Source organism: Humulus lupulus, chromosome 3 (assembly GCF_963169125.1).
Source record: "Humulus lupulus chromosome 3, drHumLupu1.1, whole genome shotgun sequence".
In the NCBI taxonomy this organism is placed as follows: domain Eukaryota; kingdom Viridiplantae; phylum Streptophyta; class Magnoliopsida; order Rosales; family Cannabaceae; genus Humulus; species Humulus lupulus.
In genome coordinates, this window is record NC_084795.1 from 25,032,219 (window position 1) to 25,047,740 (window position 15,522).

The following is a 15,522-nucleotide window of genomic DNA, read 5'->3' on the forward strand; positions in this document are numbered from 1 at the left end:
TCCTCAAATCATCTTGGTTGGACAATGTATATTTCTCGATCTAGCTCTCCATGTAGAAAGGCGTTCTTCACATTCATCTGCCATAGTCTCTAGTCTTTACATGTTGCAAGCGCCAACAAGACTCGTACTGTTGTAATCTTGGCAACTAGACTAAACGTCTCATCATATTCTAGCCCATACTGTTGAGAGAATCCACGAGCTACTAACCGGGCTTTATATCTCTCAATCGATCCATCAAGATGAGTTTTTACCTTGTACACCCATTTGTAGGAAATGGGTTTTACTTCCTTAGGCTTTGGCACCAACTCCCAAGTTTGATTCTTCTCTAGTGCACTTATCTCTTCTTTCATAGCTTCTATCAACTTGATGTTCTGGGATGCTTCTTCAAATGTATCTGGTTCTCTGAACTTTTCTTCTTTGGCTACAGCATCATTGGCATACTTAGGATTCTGTTTCTGTGCTCTTGTTGATCTCCGAGGTTGTGGGCTTACTTATTCAGGTTGAATATCACTTGCATCGTCTGCTGCTCTTTGATGCACTCCTATTTGCCAAGGACTTTGTGTTGCCTCTTCGTTGCCTTCCTCACTTTGCTTTTCTTCATCCATTTATGGAGTTTAATGTAGCTCAACAATTTGCTCCCCCATCTTCTTTTGCCAATTGCCTTCTATTTCTTTAGACTCTGGCAACTCTTCCTTTTGTGGTGACCACCATGATGAGGCTTCATCAAATACCACATTCCTTGACGTATAACATTTTCCAGTATTAGGATTGCAGCACTTCCACCGTTTCCTTTGGCTATCGTATCCCACAAAGATACATCGAATTGCCTTCTTGTCAAATTTTCTACTTAGATGACTTAGCACGAACACGTAGCATACACAGCCAAACACTCGAAAGTGACTTACTGCAGGTTTACAACCCCACAATTTCTCAAAGGGTGAAACGAACCCTAACTTTGCTTGGGGAATTCTGTTGATCACATGAGTTGATGTCTTCATACCTTCTACCCAAAATCTTCCTGGAACATTCTTCGCATGTAGCATGCTTTGACATGTCTCTGTAAGGTGTTGATTCTTCCTCTTAACTACTCCATTCTATTGTGGTGTATTTGTGCATGTGAATTGATGGCGTATGTGACACTTAAGTACTGAAAAAATTAATCTGATGTGTATTCACCGCCATTGTCTATTCGCAAGCATTGAATTTTCTTGCCAACTTCTCCTTCGACTATTTCTTTGAATTCTTTAAATTTTGAAAAAGTTTCATACTTTTCTTTTATAAAGAACACATATGTACCGTGAGAAGTTGTCAATGAATGTAACCATATACCACATGTCGCTGATCGATGGTTGCTTGACTCACCCGAATACGTCAGAATGGACTAGCTCCAACGGTTCTTTGGCTTTGAACTTTGAGTCTTCATACGGAAATTGATGTGCCTTACTGTATTGGTAGCTAGCACATATAGTCTCTGTTCTAACTTCGAGTTCAGGAAGACCCTTCAGCATCGATTTCTTCATCATCATCTTGAGTTTATGATAGCTGACATGTCTTAGCCTTACATGCCACAAATCTGTTGTTTTGTTCTTTCGAGTCTTGTCTACATAAGCCGACTCTGCTGACATTAAATAGACATACTCTAAATGTCGCCCTTTCATCATCGGTGTTCCTGAGATCTTAAGGTCTTGATATATCTTGACATCATGAGGACCGAATACAACGTGGTGTCCTGATGTTGTAAGTTGCGCTATTGACAATAAGTTTTTCTTCATTCCAGGTACATGGTAGACATCCTGGAGTGATACTTCATTTGTACTGAATCGTGGCACTATTTTTGTTTTACCGATATGGGCAATCAATATTCTTGAGTTGTTGGTTGTCACTACCACGTGACCACCTTTGTACTCGGTCATGTTTTGCAACTTCTCTTTGTCCCCTGTCATATGATTTGAGCAGCCAGAGTCGATTATTCAATCATTATTGTAGTCGATTGGTCCAGGAACAGTAACTGCCAGAGCTAATTCTCCTTCCTCCACAACAAAAGATACTTCAGTGTCCCATTCTTCATCGCTTGCTCGTCCATTGTTTGACATGACTACATTGCCCTCTGTTGTTTTCTTATTGGACCAACAATTTTTAGCAATGTGGCTCTTCTTCCCACAGTTGTAGCATTTACCATCAAATTTATTTTTACTCTTAAATTAGCCACCCCGGTTGTCTTTCTTTTGAGCTCCCCCTATTTGGGAGCTTCCATGATGACCATCTTTGACATCCTATCTTCTAGAACCTTTTCTAGAACTTGGCCGGGGTCGACCTTTCTTATTACTACTAAAGAGTGCTTCTTCGTCACTCTTTATGGACACTCCGAATAATTTCTTAGCCAATGCTTCTTGGTTAGCTAGCAAGTTTTCTAATTCAGTAAGTGAAGGTTGGCTTGGCCAACCTTGTATTGCGGCAATAAAACTTATATATTCAACTTTTAATCCATGAATAATAATTCTTCTAATTCTGGAGTCTGACATACCAGCAGTAGAGTCTAATGCAGAGATTTTACGACAAAGAGATTTTATCTTGGTAAATGTTATCCCCAAAAAATTGGAGATCGATGACGTGGCAATAGAGGTGACAAGTGGCAGTGCATGGTCCATAAACGGCACATTAATAGTCAATAAATATATTGGCTCCTCAGAGTTGTGATAAAGTGATCTAGTTTAGGAGTGACCTGGTAGGCCTTTGAAGAATTTTGATTGGCTTGAAAGTGTCATGACCGACCAGGCATGACCTTGTCCGACCAGTCACGTGTTTTTCTGCCCAGGCATGACCTTGTCTGCCCAGGAATGACCTTCTCTGCCCAGGCATGACCTTGTCTGCCCAGTCATGACCATGTTCGACCAGTCATGACCATGTCCGACCAGTCATTACCATGTCCGACCAGTCATGACCTGCCTGCCCAACCAAGTGCGTGACTGCCCAGCCAAGTGCGTGTCTACCCAGCCAAGTTCATGACTGCCCAGACAAGTGCACGACTGCCCAGTCAAGTGCACGACTGCCCAGTCAAGTGCGTGACTGCCCAGTGAAGGTATGTTCGACCAGCTTGAACGAGATATGGGTCAACTAGATTGAGGAGGACTACGTCAAGATTCCCAGAAATGGCTTCAACAAGAATCGATCTTGGCATACACGGGAATCTCTCAATTTATCCCACAAATTTAGTGTATTGTTACATTTTGAATATTGTTGTAATTTAAATATAATGAGAATAATAAAATATCCCGATTATGGGGATATCATCTGTACGATCCTAAGCCTATAAATACAAGGCTTATGGCATCATAAAGGGGACTTTTGGACTTTTGGGAACTTTTGATCTGAATTTTCTTGAGAGAGAGAGAGTATTTGTATTTGAGAGAATTCTTGTATTCTGGTAATCTACACTGAAGAAACTCAGTTGACTCAGGTTCATCTGATCTTGAGTGTAGATATATAATCATAACTCTAAGTGGATTAGGCTATTACCATCACATTGGAGCTGAACCACTATAAAATCGTCTGTGTCATTTATTTTCTCTTGAAGGTTTTATCATTTTTAACGTTCTCACGTCGTTGGCCAAAAACGCGGTCAACATTTTGGTGCTTTCATTGAGATCCTGAAGAGAAAGACAGACGGTCCCTGAAGTATTATGGCGCCTAAGAGCACCTATGCGGCCTCCAAGAAGACAGGCTCCTCTAAAGAGCCTGCTAGGTCAGAAGGTCCTGGCCCACAAGACCATGAGACTGAGCCTAGGGTCATGCTCGAGGACGTGACTCTAGAAGTCGAAGAACTCCAGGAAGCCATGGGGGCCTTCCAAGAGGAGATGGCACAATTCCACGCCAGACAGGAGGCGTTCGCTGAAGAGATGGCCAGGCAGAAAGCCATGTTAGAGCAGCAAAGGCGCGATATAGAGGCCAGAAGCGAAGAGCTCAGACAGAAACAGGAGGAGGTCAACCGGAGACATCGTGAAGCAGCACTTGCTCTAGAAGCAGCTACCCAATTGGCCCAAGCCAATGCTCAAGCCACTGCACAAGCAACCACCCAGGGAACAAGAAATAATAACGCTGGTCGGAGGACCACTGGCAGAGCCGATTCTCGAGGACCGGGCAGAAGCAGGAGTAACCCCCCTGGTCAGGAAGATGATGGGGACCGATCCAGAACTACCTCAACGCAAAGGGAGCACTCTAGAATCCCCTCTAGGAGCCACCGATTAGAGACTTCTAGATCAGGGAGTCACCGGTCGGGCAGTGAAAAGACTCCACCCAGGCAGGATCAGACCAAGACTCCTCGAGAGAAGAGGACTTCACAATTCAAAGATGGTCACAGTCGTGATGAGGTTGATAGTCATCACACCGATCAGTCAAAGGAAAAGACTACCCGGGGCGTACCAAAAGGCCTCCACTGTACCCCAGCCAGCAACGTAGTGGGAGAGAGCAAGTCCTGCGTAGTAAGCCCTCTGAAAAATTGAAAAGTACGGAGTTAGATCGGGCAGGAGAGCATGCTTCCCGGAAGGATCTGAGGGACATTATCACCAACAAGAGGAGGACCGTCCTGGTCGAAGGGAAAAATCTGGACCGCCCTACCAATCAAGTAGAAATACTTGACGATGGCGCGCCAGATGGTAATGCCCGACCAGGCAGTCAAGACCTTGGAACCTCATCAGTTGCACCAGCCATCCAAGCCCAGCTTGACATGCTAATAGCTGAAGTGCAAAGTTTGTCAAAAACGACCTTCCGAGATAGATGCAATAGACCACCAGAGTGGCAGCCCATTTTATGCTCGGATTAGAGCAGCCCAGCCACCGGCAAAATATAAAGCACCGGTTCTGCCAGTATATACAGAAAAGGCAGATCCCATAAGACATATTGGGAAGTTCGAGGACCAGATGGAATTGCTCAGAGTAAGTGACGATTATCGGTGTAGAGTTTTCCCGACTACATTGACGGATACTGCCCTGGAATGGTATTGGGAGTTTAAGCCAAACTCCATTAGTTCTTGGGAAGCATTCAGGAAGGAGTTTTGTAGATAATTCAACACTGCTCGGACTCCACCAGTTTATGCCAACCACTTGGTAGATATCAAACAAGGAAAAGATGAGTCTCTAAAGAACTATATACAGAGATTCATGAGAGAAGCCAATAAAGCAACTGTTGTAGGAGACGAGGGGAAGATGGTTGCCATATCTGCTGGGATAACTTATCGGAACCCTTCGTGGGACAGTATACATAGAAATCCAATTTCAACACTTCAACAATTTCTTGACCGGGCGGACAAGTATATGAAATTGGATGATACAATAGAGAAAGAGGATAATGGCATAAACAATCCGGGCGGATCAATTGACTCTGGTGGAAGGAAACGTGGAAATAACGAGTCTGACCACCATGAGGAAAAGAAAGAAAAGTTGAATTCAAGTGAAAAGCCAACCAAGTATGAGCCTCAATTCACTAACTACACCACCCTCTCGACCAGCCGAGCAGAGATATATCTTTGTAGTCATGAAGAGGTCCCCTACAAGAAGCCTCCACCCATCAGGAAAGAGATGAGGAAGAGAGATATGAATAAGTTTTTTCGTTTCCATGGAGATTATGGTCATGACACGAATGAATGCAATCACCTCAAGGACGAGATAGAATTTATTCTCCGGTCGGGCAAGTTGAGGAAGTACCGGGCAGAGACACCCCAAGGAGAAGGAGGTAGCAGCAACTCTGGTTTCAAGCGACAAAGATCTCCACCCTTGCAACCCGGACCTGTGGACTTTACCTTAGACACTATATGTGGAGGTCCACTCTTGGCTGAGGAAAGCAACGAAGCAAAGAAGAAGTATGTTGAGCGTAAGTGCTAGGATCAGAAACCACTAGAGTGGCGAGCACCGAAGGATATATTATTTCTAAATACCACTTTCAGAGTGGTAGCTTGATTTCGAGTTGTTTGACTTGTTATTTAAGTTTGGTTTATGAGCTAGTTATTTGCTAACCAGTGATTTATTTTTGAACAATTTTGGTTGTTTAAGACTCGTTATTAGACATGTTTTGTCATTTTTAATTTACGAGTAATAAAAGAGACAACGCACAGCGTGGTCGATTCTTGCTACAAATATGCATGTGTGTTAGTTATCCGAGCAGTGTTCAACTGGTCGGTACAATTGGACAGTGTTCAACTGGTCGATACGTTCAAGCACTGTTCAACTGCTTGAATATTTTCCATATATTATATGTGTTCAACGAGTAATTAACTGCTCGAACAGATTCGGTCAAGTAGCAAGTGACTAAGGATCTTTCAACCCTCGATCACCTGGGGGGCACATGGGGTATACTGGTATATAATTTAACACAGGCAATAAGAGCACGAGTTAATATATCTGTTTTTAGGCTGACTTGTAAATTTTTGAAGTCCAAAAAGGGCATTAAGCTAACTTGTTTGACAAAGCTTAAGTAACTTGGAATTTTTTAAAATTTCAAGTTAGAAGCAGATATTCGTGTGACAATAAACATTATGCTCATAAAATGTTAGAGCAATAAGAGTGTGAGAAAGTATACTTAGTATGGACTTATGAAATGTCTAGAATTTCTAAGTTAGAAAACTAATTACTCATGCGAAAATATAAGGCATACATCAGAGTGACTTTACTATTCACAAAAAACTTATAATTTTTTAAGTCTAAAAAGACTTAGAATGTTTTAAGTTAACAAAGAAAAGTAAAGTATAAATGCCAACAGCTCAGTTGTACGAGAAAAATATCAAAGCTGCTAAGCAACAATTGTCTTCACAACAAAAAAGAGTAAACTACTGGCAAGGTACAAAGTCTAGCTGATCAGGTGCAACGTTTTCCCGGTCGGGAGGGGTACAACTTCCCTGGTCAGCTGAGCATGTATCACTGGTCGAGTAGGAAACTCTATTGTTGAGCATGACTAACATCGATGAGTCCCTGGAGTGAATCAAACAAATGCATGCAAAGTAAATACAGCATAGTGAAAAAAAAAAAAAGGTCTTTGAGAAGAGAAGTCAATTTTTGACCAAGATTGGTTGAGAGGGTGATGGCCGAGCAGATTGGTCATGACCGATTGGCTAGTTACAGGAGTGCATCCGAGGAGGTAAGCACGCCGAGGAGCAACTGCAAGTGCGCATGCACGTCCGAGCAGCTGGGCTACACCCGAGCGGACGGCCACGTTCCTGAGCAACTGTGAGGCATGTCCGAGGGGTGAGGCTGCAGGTGTCCAAGCAGCTGCATGCGACCAAGCGGCTGGACTGCTAATTCAAGGAACTGCTGGCTGGGCATCCGAGGGTGCGGCCGAGCGTCCGAAGGCTTGTGTCCAATCGGGTGTGGGCCATGTCTGAGCAGCCAGGGGTGCCTCCGAGCGGGTATGGCTGCGTCCGAGCAGCTGAGGCTGGCATGTACATGGCCGAGTGATTGGGTTGCATGTCCGAGTGGCTCGAGGAGGATGCCTAGGGGATGCGTGTCCGAAGAGTTGGCCATCCGAGGAGATGTGCACCCGAAGGGCTGTGTGTCTCAGTAGTTGGGCATCTAGGAAGCAAGGGAACCTATTTTCTTGATTTTGAGCTATTCAAACAAGCTCAAAAAATGGAATTTGAAGAAATCAAAAGACAAGTTCAATCATGGGATTATGTGAAAGTTATCGACCGAATGGAAGCTTTTGGATGACCTCAAGAACATTTTGCTAGAAGAAAAGTTTATCATACGAGAAAATCGTATAATAAACTTGGGGGGAAAATGTTATCCCCAAAAAATTGGAGATCGATGACGTGGCAATAAAGGTGACAAGTGGCAGTGCATGGTCCGTAAACGGCACATTAATAGTCAATAAATATATTGGCTCCTCAGAGTTGTGATAAAGTGATTTGGTTTAGGAGTGACCCAATAGGCCTTTGAAGAATTTTGATTGGCTTGAAAGTGTCATGACCGACCAGGCATGACCTTGTCCGACCAGTCACGTGTTTGTCTGCCCAGGCATGACCTTGTCTGCCCAGGCATGACCTTGTCTGTAATGCCCCCAATTCTCCGATGTGTTTAACGGCATGAAGAGTTGGCCGGGAGGGCCATATTTGCTTAATTATGTTATTAATTGATTAAATGCATGTATATGTTGATTATATTATGATATGATGTGAAATGCATGCATATGAGTCCATATTTACAATTACAGGGGTATGATGATAATTTGGCCCGTTGAGGGTAATTTGTGTATTTGGGTGCATGATGTGATTTGTGAATGAGATTCTATTATTATGGAGATATATTCGAGCTAAGCAACATGAGACGGTTATTTTTAGTGGATTAGCAGTTTTACCATAATGGGGTCAATTTTGGGGTAATAGAAATGTTCATTTGATGATAAATTGGGAATATTTGAGATCAGGGTGAAATTCTGGAGGTTTTGACTATAATGTCCCCGGGGGTGTTTTCGGGACCCCGAGCATTAGGTTTTATTTGAGGTTACTTAAGGTTGAAGTAGCTTATCAGATAGAATATACGATAAGAAAACCTTCCGTTCTCCCTTTTCAAAGTTCGTTTTGTCGTTTAAGCATTTTTGACGAAATCTTGAGTTCTAGGAGTCGGAATCGAGTGAGGATCGAGGCATAGCGATCCTAGGGAAGATTAGAAGCTTCTTAACTGAAGGATTCGGCGGAAAACAACCCAATTGAAGGTAATCGAAGTTTAAGTTTTGAGTTTTTCCGAGTTTCTAAGCTTTGAATTGAATTTGTGAATTGTTGAGTTTTCGGTTCGTTCGAGCCTTGGGTTTTGAGGGTTTTGATGCATGGGGAAGCTTGGGAACTTTGTCTTGATGATTGGGGAATGTTTAGGGATGATTTTGGAGGCTTTGGAGTGTTAGAAACGCGGTTGGGAATGGCCTAGGGTGGAGCGTCGCGGCCCTTCTTTGAAGAAGCAGGTGGAGGCCTTGTGCCTGCTGGGCGCCGCGGCCCTTGATGAAGGGCGTCGCGGCCCTAGCCTCTGGGAACACTGGGGGCCGCGGCCCAAGGTGCTAGGGCCGCAGCCCTTGCCCTGTTTTCGCCCTGTTTGCTTGTTTTGACCCCGGAAACCTAGTTTTAGGCCTCGGGAGTGTCCTTGCTAATTGGATTAGTTTGGATTGATCTCTTGGAGGTTAGATAATGGTTTGAGACCCTTGATTATCTTGATTATTGATGGTATCCCGTATGTGTTGTGATTAGGTAATCGCTAAAGGACTAAAAGCTAAACCGTTCTCAAAGGTTGTTCTTTTGTTCATTACAGCTCGAAACAAAGGTAAGAAAACTGCACCCAAAGTATTACATGCATGGATATTTGTGAGGCATGTTGATTGTATAAATATGAACATGGATTGAATACAGAATCGACAAAAGTGTTAGTATCAGCTGTGAGGCTGTGACTTATTTGTCAGGCTCGGCAGTGTTACTGGACACAGGTCAGGAAGCGCTGACTTACTTGTCAGAACGGCCTTAGCGTGTATCACGCAAGCCAACAGAGATTAGATCTAATCGACTACTAGCATTGAATGACTCAAGGAGCATTAATGCCTGACCGACCCTGAGGGTCGATGAACAAACAGAGCTTGAAGGCTAGTGGCTTACCCATAAGCCACTCTTCCGCTACAAAACAGAGCTTGGAGGCTGGTGGCTTACCTAGCAGCCACCCTCCCGCTAGAAAAGAGAGCTTGGAGGCTAGTGGCTTACTCAACAGCCACTCTCCCGCTAAAATCATGTGTTATTCATTTGTTTGAAAGCTTTATGCTCAGTGTGATTATAATGATAATCATTTGGTAATGTTTATGAAAAGTATTGTGTTTTCTTGCTGGGCTTTGGCTCATGGGTGCTATGTGGTGCAGGTAAAGGGAAAGAAAAGCTCACCTAGCCTTGAGTGGAGAGCTGATGTGGTGTTGTGTACATATGCGGCCGCTTGACCACCACGGCCAAGGCGTTCTCAGAGGAACTAGGGGGTTTACCCTATTTTTGTCGCTTAGGTCGGCGGGATTGTAAATTTAAAACTGTAATGACCATTTTGTACTGAGAACCACTTGTAAATGTTTTGTTTAGCTCTGCAGAGCAGTTTGTAATAAAATCTCAAATTCCTTTTTATTGGTTTTATACCTTAGCCTGTTAATCGCACTTAGAGCACGTTTTTGACCAAAGGACTCAGGCAATGAGTCAAATTTCCGGTCCACCGTTCACCGTAACTGTTCTGGGGTAGCCAGGGCGTTACATTGTCTGCCCAGGCATGACCTTGTCTACCCAAGAAAGACCTTGTCTACCCAGTCATGACCATGTCCGACCAGTCATGACCTGTTTGCCCAGCCAAGTGCATGTATGCCCAGCCAAGTGCGTGACTGCCCAGCCAAGTGCATGTATACCCAGCCAAGTGCATGACTGCCTAGTCAAGTGCACGACTACCCAGTCAAGTGCGTGACTGCCCAGTGAAGGTATGTTCGACCAGCTTGAACGAGATATGGGTCGACCAGATAGAGGAGGTCTACGTCAAGATTCCCAAAAATGGCTTCAACAAGAATCGGTCTTGGCATACACGGGAATCTCTCAATTTATCCCACAAATTTAGTGTATTGTTACATTTTGAATATTGTTGTAATTTAAATATAATGAGAATAATAAAATATCCCGATTATGGGGATATCATCTGTACGATCCTAAGCCTATAAATGCAAGGCTTATCGCATCATAAAGGGGACTTTTAGACTTTTGGGAACTTTTGATCTGAATTTTCTAGAGAGAGAAAGTACTTGTATTTGAGAGAATTCTTGTATTCTGGTAATCTACACTGAAGAAACTCAGTTGACTCAGGTTCATCTGATCTTGAGTGTAGATATATAATCATAACTCTAAGTGGATTATGCTATTACCATCACATTGTGGCTGAACCACTATAAAATCGTCTGTGTCATTTATTTTCTCTTGAAGGTTTTATCGTTTTTGACGTTCTCACGTCGTTGGCCAAAAACGCGGTCAACAGTAAAGTATTGGATGATCGTCATGTCGCGTTTTGTGATAGAGAGAAGCTCGTTCTCTAGAAGTTGCAATCTCACATCATTCTTCTTTGTGAATAATGATGCGAAATCATCCCATGCTTCCTTCAGTGTCGTCGATTCCCTGATGTGCTCCAACATTTCATCTTCAGCTGTGGTTCGAATAGCAAACAATGATTTTCCAGCTTTAATCTTCCATTTCTTTAGAGCAGCTGCATCCTCTGGTTGTGTGACCTCATTGCCTTTAACGATCTCCCACAAGTTTTGGCCTTGGAGATATGCATCCATATGCAACGACCACATGTTGTAATTTTGACAGTTAAGTTTCTTAATTCCACTGACCACTTGAAGGTCACCCATCATGGCTTGGCAAAAATTCTATATTTTCCAAGCAAGCTTGATTTTGATAACAAACTTTGTAGTATTAAACCATACACGATCTCTCAAAGAAACTTAACAAATGACTCTAAGAAAGCTCTCTCAAGAAATCTTTTCTAATGTGGAAGTTCAATCAAAGCTGCAACCACAGAGCATACTCATAATTTCAAAAGATCTCACAACCATAGCTCTGATATCAATTGTTGAACACCAAAACACGTGAAAATGTAATTACTTTATTATTACAAAAGTAATCACACCAAAACTTGAATACAATATTTTATCACAACACACTTTGTTTTGGAGCACTCACTTAATAACTTCGCTCACACTTTTTTTAGACACACTTATATACTACTCACTTAGACTCATACTTTTAGAACACTCTTTTAAACACACTTTTCTACAAATTTAGACACACATTACATTTGTATTTATAGGCTACAAAAGAAACATCTAAATCTTTCTATAATTTTCTAACTTTATAATTTATTTAACTACTTTCTACCTTTTTCTAAATGATTATAGAATTATCTATATATTGTCTAGTTAGTTCTAAGTTTCTTCAAGAACATTCTAGAATGTTCTATGTTCTTCCTAGTATATTCTATAACATTCTAGAACTACTCTAGAGCATTCTAGATAAGGTAATGACTTTTAACAGTTCCTCCACCTAATTCTCTTAACGCTTCGATGTGCAGTTTGACCACTACAATGTGAACCACATATTTTTTCCCAATCAAATGCAAGAGAAATGACTTATAGTTCATCAAAAAATTCAATGTATTTGTGTTTTGTTGTGACCACACTTTTGAGACATTATTAAAACACATAATAATTGTATGATATGATTGAACATAAATGACATTACAATGTCAATAATTAATTATTGATGTAATGTAGCCGCCGCACGAGGACAAAATTACTTGGAAAAAGTTGGCGTAGGGAGAGTTCTCAAAGGCCGAGTCTTCTTTAAAGTAAGGCCAAACTTGTCGTCCATGTCCACAGTTTCTGGTTCAACTCCTTCTTCTTCCAACTTCCAATCAAAGGAGTGAATTAATGAGCCTAACATCAAGTGAACCATTCGAAGGGCCAGAGGCAAACCCGGACATATTCTTCGTCCATTGCCGAAGGGAGTGAGCTCAAAGTGTCGACCTTTCACATCAATATTCGATTCCAAAAACCTCTCTGGAATGAACTCATTGGGATTCTCCCATGTATTAGGGTCTCTGGAAATGGTCCAAACATTAACTAGAACTTGAGCTCCTTTCGGAACGACATAACTGCAGATTTGAACGTCAGTTTCAGCTCTACGGGGAAGCAGTAATGGAGCTGGCGGGTGCAAACGAAAGATCTCTTTGATAATGGCTTGTAAGTAAGGGAGTCTTGTTAAGTCTGATTCCTTCACTTGGTTTCCCTTCCCAATGACTTGTTTAAGCTCTGCTTGGGCTTTGGACATGACTTCTGGCTTTTTCAGTAGCTCAGCCATTGACCACTCTAATGTGGATGAAGTTGTATCAGTGCCAGCTACAAATATATCCTGCGTGTTTATGTAATTTCATATAAATATAAATATATATATACTTATATAATTAAACCATTAAACCATTTTTCTTAGCATCATCTTTCATGGGATTTGACTATCATATATAAAATCATTTTTAATCAAGAATGGATAGGTATACGAGTGAGCATTATATTATAAGCATACCAGTAACAAATGTTCGATTGAATTTTTGTAAAGAAGTTGATCTTCTCTTTCCTTTTCTGTCATGAAATAATTGAGAAGTGTATCCAACGTATCATTTTCTTGGATAAGAGTAGTAACTTCTCTGGCTTGCAATCTCTGGTTGATGATACGATGGAACAGGCCCTTCATCTTTTGCATATGGAAAGTCATGCTCGTCCTTATTCCTTGGGGATCAGCAATCTTAAGAACCGGGAAATAATCGGCCAAGTTGGGCTTTCCTGCAACTTCCATCATAGTCCAAACACTCTCTTTAAGCTCTCTGACCATGTCGGAGCTGGAATCAGTCCAGTCAACGGATAAAAAAGTGGTGGACAACAAATTCAGTGAAGTTTTAAAACCAGCTGTGCCAATATCCACTGCCTCACCTGCTTCGGCCACTGCACGAACATCATCTAAAAGCTCTTGTACTTTTTGGTGCCTCAAATTCTTATTGGCATCCAGAGCCTTAACAGAAAACAAGTGAGAGTTGCACAATTTTCTTAGATTCCTCCAACTAGGAGAGACTGGAACCCATACCATGCCGTACTTGTAGTGATCGCATGCTCGAAGTGAGTCTGGAATGGTTCGGTTGGAGAAGAGATGGTCGTGAGTTTGGAGAACTTCTCTGGCCATGTCTGCCGTAGAAACCACAACTGTGGTTATTCGTCCGAGTTTCAAACTCATGATAGGGCCATGGATATGGGAAAGTTTGGCTAAAGATTTATGGGGTTTGTCACCAAGTTCTAAGAGGTTCCCTATTATGGGAAACGGTCTTGGCCCTGGTGGAAGATTCTGCTGAGTTTCGCTGCATGAAAATAATAAGTTGAAGGCTTGAATTGATATCCAAATGAAGAGGATGAGATACAGTAAATAACTCAAGAAATCATAAGTATCAATCTCCATATATTCTGAATTTCTAGCTTGCTATTCTCTCTAAAATATTCAACGCATCTCCTCTATCAAAACGGTTAAGGTTGTATAAGAGAGTATTTGGGACATACAAACTTTATCCATACTTTTAATTACTTATATTTTCTAAGAGTCGGGACCGCATCAATTATAAGTGATCAAAATAAATACGTTATCATTAGAGAAAAGAGTCCTAAATAATAAGCCATTGATGATGCATCGGTCAATTTTTAATTTTTAGGCAAATTGATTGTGATGTATACATATATCTGCTTTTTTTTTTTTTTAAAGTCGGTCGTTTAAAAATAATGTCTACGTACATCAAGCTCCATTTTTATACATTTTTGTAGTAAATTGACCACTTTTATTCCCTCGTAAATGTTATAATATAAATAATAAATCATAATTAAAATTACAAATGTTTTTTTTTTTTTTTGGTAAATCAGATCTGTATTACAACTTCTCAAACCATTCATTATCTACTAATTTCACTTTTTTTGGCATCACACCATGAATTCTATTTTTCACATCAATTTGTATTCTTTTAGTAAGTGCCATTACTGTACTGACCCGCTGGTTCCATACGGCATCATTCCGGCAGGACCATATCTGATATACAATGGCAGCTAGAGCCGCTGCCCACACCTGTTTCCTGAATTGGGAAGATTTTGCTCGAGCTATCCACCTTAATAATTTTGGGATTGTTGTTGCTGACACCTTCCAATCAAGCCATTTCTTTATACTAAGGAAACAGAGGTTACTCAAATGGCAGTCAAAATATAAATGGTCTCTTGTTTCCTTACTCATTCCACATATTACACATTTGTCATCTTGAGCTATCTTGAATCTGTACAACCTCTCTTTCACTTGTAATCTATCAAGAACCACAAGCCATAGAATAAGTCTATGTTTTGGTATGGCAAGTCTATTCCACACCTCCTTATCCCAGTGAACTTTTGATTGAGATGAGCAAAGGAGAGCATATCCTTCATTGATTCTGTATGTACCTGCTATGAGTGCTTGAACCTGGTTAATTTGCTTGTAAGCTTCTTTCACTCGAACAATCTGTCGCCAGTACCAACTACTTGCACTAGGAGCCTCATAGGCCCACCAATCTCTACCTCCTATGTATACTGCATGCACCCATTGGACCCAAAGAGTATCTTGTTTTAAGGAGACTGCCCAAACATACTTGCCTATGGCAGCTTCATTCCACTTAGTAATCCTTCTGAAACCCAAGCCACCTTCCCTCTTAGGACGACACATATCCTCCCATGCCACCTGTCCTGAGCTAGTTGAATCTACCGTACCTTTCCAAAAATAGTTCCTACATATTGCATTAACTCTATGTAAGATCTTCTTAGGAATGATCATAACTTGCGCCCAATAAGAATGGATAGCCATGAGAACTGAATTCACCAAGGTAGCTCTTCCAGCATAAGAGAGATTCCTCGAACTCCACACTCTAATTCTCTGAACCATTT

At 41.6% G+C, this 15,522-nt stretch overlaps 1 protein-coding gene across 1 annotated transcript; it reads right to left on the bottom strand.

Moving 5' to 3' along the window:
• Window positions 1-12,144: 12,144 nt before the first annotated feature.
• LOC133822347 (geraniol 8-hydroxylase-like) lies at window positions 12,145-14,199 on the bottom strand. The gene is made up of 2 exons (XM_062254645.1): window positions 13,112-14,199; window positions 12,145-12,940 (listed from the first exon to the last, which is right to left on the bottom strand). The coding sequence occupies exons 1-2, from the start codon at window positions 14,030-14,032 to the stop codon at window positions 12,323-12,325; spliced, it is 1,539 nt and encodes a 512-aa protein (XP_062110629.1). The 5' UTR covers window positions 14,033-14,199; the 3' UTR covers window positions 12,145-12,322.
• Window positions 14,200-15,522: the final 1,323 nt, after the last annotated feature.

Coding starts and splice junctions, on each gene's coding strand:
- LOC133822347 (XM_062254645.1), bottom strand. CDS start 14,032: ATGGAGATTGATACTTATGATTTCTTGAGTTATTTACTGTATCTCATC. Junction 12,941..13,111: donor CAATCGAACATTTGTTACTG/GTATGCTTATAA, acceptor ATAAACACGCAG/GATATATTTGTAGCTGGCAC.